The sequence below is a fragment of the Helianthus annuus genome, chromosome 13 (genome assembly GCF_002127325.2).
Source record: "Helianthus annuus cultivar XRQ/B chromosome 13, HanXRQr2.0-SUNRISE, whole genome shotgun sequence".
Classification (NCBI taxonomy): domain Eukaryota; kingdom Viridiplantae; phylum Streptophyta; class Magnoliopsida; order Asterales; family Asteraceae; genus Helianthus; species Helianthus annuus.
Genome location: NC_035445.2, coordinates 62,134,229 through 62,143,808, shown reverse-complemented (window position 1 = coordinate 62,143,808; position 9,580 = coordinate 62,134,229). Strand labels below are relative to the sequence as shown.

Here is a 9,580-nt window from a genome sequence, read left to right as displayed (position 1 = left end):
GTTGACCTCCGTTCCATAATAAGGGATTCAAGTTCGAGTGCTACTCTCTGGGCCATCTATCTTTATCCTTCGTCGCGTTCGCCAAATTTATTTGTGTTCGTTTGTGTTCGTGAACCGTTCGCGAACACGCTAATTTCCTTAATGAACGAACACGAACATAAAATCTCGTTCGGTAAGTGTTCATGAACCGTTCGTGAACACATTTATTTCCTTAATGAACGAACACGAACAAGGCCTTGTTCGTGTTCGTTCGGTTCGTTTATAGCCCTAATCCACTTAAAGGAAACAACCTTGTGGGTATTATACCTGTGGCGTGTCAGTTAATCTTGTCCGGCCCTACAAACCGGCCCTAATGGACGACAAATAAGTAAAACTGTGTACAAGATTATTTTTAAATAATTGTCCCAAGTCATAAAAGATATTTTTGCCTAAGTGCATTCAAATTAATTTTCAAACTATTTTCAAAATGAGCCAGTTCAGTTGTATTTACCAGTGTAAACTGACGTATTTTCCAAAAAGGCTAAGTGCAGGTACTATACGTAATAGGCTGGCTACTCCAGGCATCAATAATCAAGTCTCGCAAGCTCTAGATGTTAAAGTCTGTTGAACAATTTCCTTTTTCTTTCGATCCGCCTGTGGATCATTTTCAACTATCTTGTGATACTTAATATTACAATTTATTTGGTTGAAATGAATCTATCTTTTACTTCCGCTGTGCATTTAAATTTGTGTTGTTTGACTATGATGATATCAACTACGTCACGATACTCCCCACCGGGCCCACCGGTAATACGTGGAAATATCGGGGTGTGACAGCTTCGAAGATTGTGACCTTATTCATACCTTGTAGTGTTGCCATCACATCGTGTACCCCCTCGTATCGTATGAACCCGAAATGGTTTCCCCTGGAATCTTTCTTCCTAGCCACATACGCGTCCTTAATCACCCCATACTGTTGAAAAGCCCGCCATAGCATCATTCTTGACACCCCCTCAGGGAGATTTGTTACGTAGAAGGTCGTTACAGGCTTCCTTCCAAATTGATACGCCTGGTTCCCATGGTCAGGGAATCTTCCCATCGCCAAAACAGTGGAGAAACAAGACTCGAATAGCGAATGGAATCGTTAGAAGATCCAGATATAATGGAAGGTATAGTCAGAACCCCAACCAATATGCGGCTCAACCCACCTCACACGATATCCCGACTTCCTCCTCTTCGTCGAGCCACCGACGTTTTGTTTTCCGATCAAATAACACCGATAATATAGGACCGAATCCCGGACGGCGAATGGGAGTATCCGTGGGTCAAGTTAGTATGAAAGGTTAGCCGGATATCCAAGCGACCTTGCACTCTAACCCAACTGACTTCTCTCCGTCGAGCCTCCGGCAACCAGTAATAAGAAGCTGAAAGATTTTTTTTAAATTAGGTTACACGAAAGCTAAATTAATTGTATTTGTGATCGATACGTTTTACCATATAAAATCCTAAGATCGAAACCGTTATAGGACACTCCGAAAATGTATGGAACTTTTATAGCAATGGTTTCTATTTTGGGTGCAAATGAAAACGTTTTACTATATAAATTAAATTATGCAATAAGTCTCTCTCACTCTATATATATATATATATTGTTAGGGATAGTGTACATTAATTTAAAAGTGTGAGAAGTGTTTTAAACCAAAGATCTAATGGTTGAGATCAATAGGGAGCAAATTATAAATTGTGTTTTAATTATTTGGACTGATTTGAAAATTGTAGAGGTAATCGTGTTTTTGTATATGTTTCAAATTAGGTAAACTCTCCTAAATTCTAGCGATTCATTCCTAAATTCTAGCGATTCAATTTAAACTTATTTTAAAATTCGGACATTCTAAAAAATCCAAAAATATGTAACTGCTACAAAAAATATATAATACTATACATCCATCATATAAAACTATACAACACCATATAACACCATATAACACCGTATAACACTATGTAACACCATATAATACCATATAACACTATGTAACACTATATAACAATATATAACACTATACATCGATCATAGACATGGTATTAGACAAATATAACACTATAACACTATATAACATTATATAACACTATATAACTCTAAATAACACTATATAATACCATATAATACCATATAACACCATATAACACTATATAACACTATACATCCATTATATAATACTATATAACACCAAAAAACACTATATAACACCGTATAACACCATATAAGACTATGTAACACTATATAAGACTATATAAAAATATATAACACTATATAAGACTATATAAAAATATATAACACTATACAGTTCTGAACGAGATGACACAAATTCGTAGATTAATTCTTAATTCGTATTCCTATAATTAAGGGTGGCGGTTATGGAAGGTTATCAATTAATTAAATCAATAAGAAAATTACTTGTTTACCATTTTGAATTAATTTAGATTGAGGATACATGTCATCACCACAATATTTCTCACCCTTCTCACACTTTTAGATTAATGTACAGGATCCTCTACCTATATATATATATATATATATATATATATATATATATATATATATATATATATATATTTATAAATGCAAACCAAAGATGGACACATTTAGAAACCAAATTGACATAAATAAGTTAATACAAAAAGGCGAGGACACAATTACATATTATATTAGATACGAAAAAAAGGTCAAGTATATATTACAATTCATAATGTTAAATAGACACACAAGATAGACAAATTTTATTGGAATATCATTTATGATTTGCTTCCATCCATCTCCAAGACCGCAATTATATAATGTTTTCCAGCTTTAGTGATCTTCACTTGTTTCAAGTAGACTTCATTAACAACCAATTTTTTGTTCCACCTCTTAGAAACATTGTTTTTGACAGATGCATAAGACAATAACTGAAACAAATAAAAAGATTAAGTATATATTTAGCCCTTTCTCACTTAAACAACTTCCCCCTTAATTTTCAAACGGTTTTAACTTTTTTGTACGTTAATATTTAAAAAAAATTACACCGTATTAATGAATATTTCGTTCTCTTTAATTCGAGCAGCCTAATGCTATAGTTTTTTTTTTAAATTGCACGATTTTAAATACCCATTAGTTCATTACGTGATTTTGAATACCCAGCACATGACCACGTGATTTTGAATAACCATTACGTGATTACACATTCAACATAAACCATTACGTGATTACACATTTAATTTGATTTATTATAACTTTACATAAAATACACTATAATGAAATCACGTAACTAGGAAATGAGTATTCAAAATCACGTAATAATACATAGTCAACTATTGTTATGCAGTTATGTAATCACTTAGTGTGGTTTCACATAATATAATGAAATCACGTAATGGGTATTCAAAATCACGTAGTCATGTCTTGGGTATTTAAAATTACGTAATCACGTAATGAGTATTCAAAATCATGTACATTTAAAAAAAATTATAGCAATAGGTTGCTCGAATTAAAGAGAATTAAATTCTCGTTAATACAGTGTAATTTTTCTTTTAAATATTAATGTATAAAAAAATATAGCCGTTTGAGAAGGAAACAAAATACCCTTTCTCTATTTGTTTATTCGATTGCTTGAATATGAAATTTACAAAAGTGCCCTCTCCTAGTTTTGAGCTATTGATTTTGAGAGATCAATGGCTGAGCTTGTCTCCTACACTTTGTATAATAAATTTCTCTTGTACATAATCTTTTATCTATGTATTGTATGCATTTTATTCAACCAATTTTCCATAGAATATCATGTTATATTACATGTATTGTTCAAATTTTATTGTAATTTATTTTGTGTATTAATATATCAAAAGCACCTAAATGACAACCATCATATCAATATATATAAGTATCTCACTTACACATAACACCACTTATAACAACTTACGAATAATGGCCCTAACCACATTAGCAACATCATCCATAGCATTGTTTGAGCCCGTCATTGGAGACGTGCGACCATGCTCACCGAAACTCCCCTCACACACCTGCGCTTCCACCGCGCTATCTGCCATTCCTTGCTCAGCAAACTTAGCCACGCCAGTTCTCAATGCATCCCTAGACGACGGCACATCCGCATCAACCACCGCATGATACACCTCCGCGCAGTGATCCAACGCCGGTCTCAACTCTTGCCTAGACTTTTTAAGAGCAACAATCTGCTCTAAGATTTCTAGACCTTTGTTGTTGACTGCATCAACTCCGATGAGTGCTAACCCTGTTAGATCTGCATTTTGGCTCTTGGGGTCTGCTAATAGAATCTTGAGGCATAAACTGGAGGAAGGTGTGCCCTTGCATGTGTTTTTTATGAGTTGTATATCTGCCATGGCTGAAAGTAGGGTTTGTTGGAGAAGGAGAAGAAGTAAGAGAATGGTGAGAGGAAACGAGAACTTCATCTTCAAGAACTATAGAAAGTTTGTGTTTTTAGCTTGAAAGTTAGTGTGTTTGCTTGCTATTTATAAAGACACTTGGATTTGATAGTTTTATGTTATTATTATTTTCTAAAATTTGACGTCATTAATGTCAAATTCAAATATACATGTAACAAAAGTACCAATAGCATTCACAATTGCTCCCCTGTAAATTTGTGATTGTGAGTATGTTACTTGGTTGGTCACCTTATTTAAAATAACCCATGCATAAATCACATTTCGAATTCTAAGTTTTTTCATAATCCTACACAATATGCTTAGAATATGCCATCTTTTCTGCAAAACATCAAATGCTCGTTCTATGTCTTTCCGTGCCGCTATTTGAGCATTAATGAACTTCTTTCTCTTTTCGTCTAACATTGTACACTTTGTAAACAATTTTACAAACACGCCATAGTCCGGGTAAAAACCATCCGTTAGATAATAACCGTAATTGCACTCTGCAACATTTACAAAAAAGAGGCATTCGGTTCAACATCGTTTATATAGTCGTTGAAAATGGATGATTGATTAAGAATATTAAAATCGTTATTTGCAGCAGGCAGACCAAGAAGATCTTGTGATGCAACCGCTTCAAGCATCATAGTCGTTTTTTATGATATCCACCATGCAGTTGGACAATTTTCCCACTCTCATTTTATACAATCTAAACTACCGATCATCCCAGGGAAACCATGTCGCGCTTCATGAGCCTCCAAAAGTTGTTCTATGTCTTGAAACGTAGGTTTTCTCAAATATTTTTTTTTAAATATAGTTCAATGACATACACTCAAAAATAATGGAGGCTTTCCCTTGTGGTTTGTTCTGGTATTTTTATATATTCATCCATAATGTCAGAAGGCGTGCCATAAGCCAATTGTCTAAGTGCGGACGTGACTTTTTCAACATGTTAAATCCTAGAATACCACGCGCATCCGTTTCTTGTTGAAAATATTTATATTTACTTGATAAATCGTTTCATATTTTAAGAAATAAACAGCGGCTCGGCTCATATGAAAACGATGCCTAGAAGTAGTATCATCATACATAGGGTTTCGTGAAAAATAATCACTTACCAATAAATCATGTATGGTGATTCGATCGGGTACTATATATTTCCTCCTCTTGATTCTGATGAGCACCCTTCGCCTTCCAATATAATTTCAACCGCTGAAATAATTAGAGTCGGTTCCTCGTCATCTAACGAGAATAAAAGAAGCTTTTCAAGCGATGACGATGAAGATGACGAACTTGAGCCTTCTATTTTATTAAAATGATGTCAAAGCTAAGAGTGAAAATATAAGTGGGTAGAGAAAATTGGGTTGGATATGTTATGTGTTTTTTTTAATTTGGGTTGAATGAGTTTAACGTATAGGCATTTTTAAAAAGTAAAAAAAAAAACTTTTTTTTAGTTAAACTAGCCGTTTAACGGCTAGTCTACCACATTGAATATAACGGGGCCACGTCGTCTCCCACATTGCCTTCCACGCCGGCAATATTCTTCTCACCCCTCACCAACGACGCCCTCCACGTCGTTCCCGGGTTGGTGTGCTAGGTGTGGACTGGCTTCCACGCCAGCTTTCCCCTTCCACTTGGTATAGTCTAAATATATGGGTAACACTGTTCACCCTTATGAATTTTTTAATGTTTTTGAAAGTGGTTGTGATTGGAGGAGAAAGAAAAGGTAATAACAAAGGTATAAAAAATATTATTTAATTAAAAAGAACAGAAAAATATAGTGATTTAAGTGAAATTATAGGAATAGGGATAAGGAATTCAATATTAATGCTCTAAGATTTGATGGTTCTAATCATTTTGGTTACACGCAACTGTGAAATTATGTTATATATTCGAGCCCATAGATATATATATCTACGTATCAAATACTTGGGTATGATTTGGGCAATTAGATCGAATATCACCAAATAACATACATGCAGTGGTGGACCCAGGATTTTTGGACAATGGGGTCCAAAAAAAACACACAAAAAAAAGGAAGAAACATGTATCGAACCCATGACCTTTTGTTTGTAAACAAGGGGTTTTACCACTGCACTAGGCTCACTTTCATTGTTATGGGGTCCAACTAAATTATTTTATGGGGTCCATAGACAATTTTATATACCGTTTCTACTATTTTTTTAAAAAAGATAGGGGTCCGGGGACCCCGTTCCTCGTAACGTAGGTCCGCCCCTGCATACATGTACCTGACCCGTAAAAAGTTTTTTTACAAGACGTGTATGTTTCTAGTTTTCCTCCCAGACTCGTTTATATTATCAAACATTAGAATTAGTATACAAGGAAGGATCTATTAAAAAGTAGATTTTGCCTAAGTAGTCTAACAAGGATTGTGATGACGACATGTGGCACTCTATATAAGTAGGAAGGAAGGGCATTTTGATCCTTATAAATAGAAGTGTTAAAATGACATGTGGCACCCCTTTTGTTTTATAAAAAAATACAACAAAAAAATCTAGTACAAAAAATCTAGCACAAAAAATCCAGTAAAAAAATAGAGCACAAAAAATGCAGTAAAAAAATATAGCAAAAAAATCTAGTATAAAAAAATATAGCACGAAAAAATTCAGCACAAAAAAAATATAATACAAAAAAGTTAGCACAAAAAATTAAAAAAAATTAAGACAAAAAAATTCATCACAAAAAAAATCAGCAAAAAAAATAGCACAAAAATATAGTAAAAAAATCCAACACAAAAAATGTTATACAACAAAGAAATACAACACATTTTTATGGGTTTTTTTTTTTTTGTTTTCATATTTTATATAGCAATATGGTACTCAAATTAAAGATAAAACAACGCTCGATTTTATGGTGAATTTTTTATGAAAAAATAAAGTCGTATAAAAAAGTTATGAACGTTTAAAAAATAAGAATGAAATATGCATGTGTCTTGCATGTGGAGAGAGAAAGTCAATAAATATGATTTTCTCAAGATACCATGCATGTGCCTTGCATGTGGAGAGAGAAAGTCTATAAATAGGATTTTCTAAAAATACCATTACACTCCTTTTTTTTTCCTACATTTCCAACCATTGATTTGAAAAATGAATGGTTAACATTATTTCTCATCTTACTTAGTTTAGGCAAAATGAACTTTTTATTTGATCTTATCCGTTAGTATACATGTTTATCTTACTACATAGTTCACGTTTTGTTAAATTTTAAATGTTAACCAAAAAATCAAAAATTCATGACTACATTATATAATTATAAGCATGAATATATGTGTCAAAATTAAAAATTATTCTTCAAAAATTCAGTAACATCCGTACTCTATATATACATTTAGAAAAACTTAAAAAAAATTGTAGATAATAATACTAAATAGAAAAATGTTAATTGAATAAAAAAATACAGGATATCATCAAATGTATATCGATTAATTAAATGAGTATACACATGCATGGGCGGTGATAAGGGTGTGTGGGGAGGACCACCGCACAGGGTCCGTGATTTCGATTGGCTTTCTTATAAAAAAATCTGATATATATGTTAATTTTTTAAATAGTATACCTTTACCAACTCAAAGATAGGTTTTTTTACAAAACAATTTTTATTGTTTGGAAGTTAGCCCATTGACATTAGCTTTAGTGAGTCAAATACCCATTTAATTTTAAAATTAAATAATAATAATAAAAAAAACATTACGGAAGAACAAAATTTTTCGAATTTTTATTGTTTGGAAGTTAGCCCATTGGCATTAGCTTTAGTGAGCCAAATACCAATTTGATTTTAAAATTAAATAATAATAATAAAACATTAAGGAAGAACATATTTTTTCGAGCTCAAACATGGTACATGAATTCTCAGAAACGCCTCTGTACACATGTATGAGATTTTTTTACTATTATTATTAGTTTCATTATTTATCAAAAATATATAAATGTCTCCGTCTTTGATTTACGTTTACAAGAATATTTATTATATAATTTAAATTGTTTAACCCGTGTAACACACGGGGAACTAAAAACGTTTTTAGCCGGAAAAAGGTTCCTAAAGGTCTGATCTAAGGTTACATAAAGGTTGGGGACGAAAATGTTGAGTTTTCCGGCGATGAAAGAATTTACGACGACCTCAATAATTGGAGCTTTTAGTAGAAAAAATGTTCCTAAAGAAAGTAATAAGGTTACAAAGAGGTTTGTGACAAAAAATTGAGTTTTCCGGCCAAAAATAAGTTTTTCGGTCAAAAACTTTTTTTCCGGCGACCGGAGAGTAACAACGTTAGGGTTCTAAAACATTAGTAGAATCTATGAGTTACCTGTGCTTATTTTATTATAATTCAATTTTGATAATTCCTATTGTAAAGTAAGGACAAGATAAATATAAATGGAAAAAAATAGTAAAAGATATAATTCATAGATTAAAATAATATATTCTTTATTTGAATTTAATTAACAAATATTATCTATATCTATTTGTTTAGAATATATTTTTTATTTGAATCTTATTAACAAATACTATCTATATCTATTTGTTTAGGGTAAAAGATAAAAAGATAAAACTTATGGATTAAAATAATATATTTTTTATTTAAATCTTATTAACAAATATTATTTATATTTATTTATTTAGGCGGGAAAAATAGTTGAGATCACCTCATTGAACGCCATGTGTCCTTCATATGATTTACTTTATTATATGTATAGATGTTGCGTTGTAAACTTCTCGACACAGTGACGCGACAGTAAGGGCAGACGGCCCTAGTCACAGTCCATGAGCTTATTTCTTTAATTATTGGTTTTAACCTAATTGTGTCGTCTATAAAATTTATCTTTTGTACTTGTAATGTTTAATATCTGAATAAAAAGAATACTCTAGTTGTCCCTGTATACGCAGGTTACACATCACGACTACGACTGACCCACGTAAATCTTGTGTTTGCTCTTGCTTATTACGTGTTTGGGCGCTCATTAAACCCTAACAACGTCTGTATAAATATTTATTATATTGTTCTCACATTTGTTAATTATTGTTTTGTCGAATATGGCTTTTGAAAACTGGTATATTGTTTTTATTTGGAGTAAATTGCCAAAATCGTCCCTGCGGTTTGGGCGTGTTTGTCTGTTTCATTCAAAACTTTTTTGTACAATAGTGTACTTCACTT

General features: G+C 32.4%; 1 protein-coding gene across 2 annotated transcripts; it reads right to left on the bottom strand.

Moving 5' to 3' along the window:
- Positions 1 to 2,656: 2,656 nt before the first annotated feature.
- Positions 2,657 to 4,461, bottom strand: LOC110897938 (cell wall / vacuolar inhibitor of fructosidase 1). Of its 2 annotated transcripts, none has more exons than XM_022144671.2 (2): positions 3,907 to 4,461; positions 2,657 to 2,925 (listed from the first exon to the last, which is right to left on the bottom strand). In XM_022144671.2, the coding sequence occupies exon 1, from the start codon at positions 4,438 to 4,440 to the stop codon at positions 3,919 to 3,921; it is 522 nt and encodes a 173-aa protein (XP_022000363.1). In that variant the 5' UTR covers positions 4,441 to 4,461; the 3' UTR covers positions 2,657 to 2,925; positions 3,907 to 3,918. The 2 variants fall into 2 exon arrangements, with proteins under 2 accessions (XP_022000363.1, XP_022000362.1); XM_022144670.2 differs by having other exon boundaries at positions 2,658 to 2,925; positions 3,933 to 4,461.
- Between the last annotated feature and the right edge of the window lie 5,119 nt (positions 4,462 to 9,580).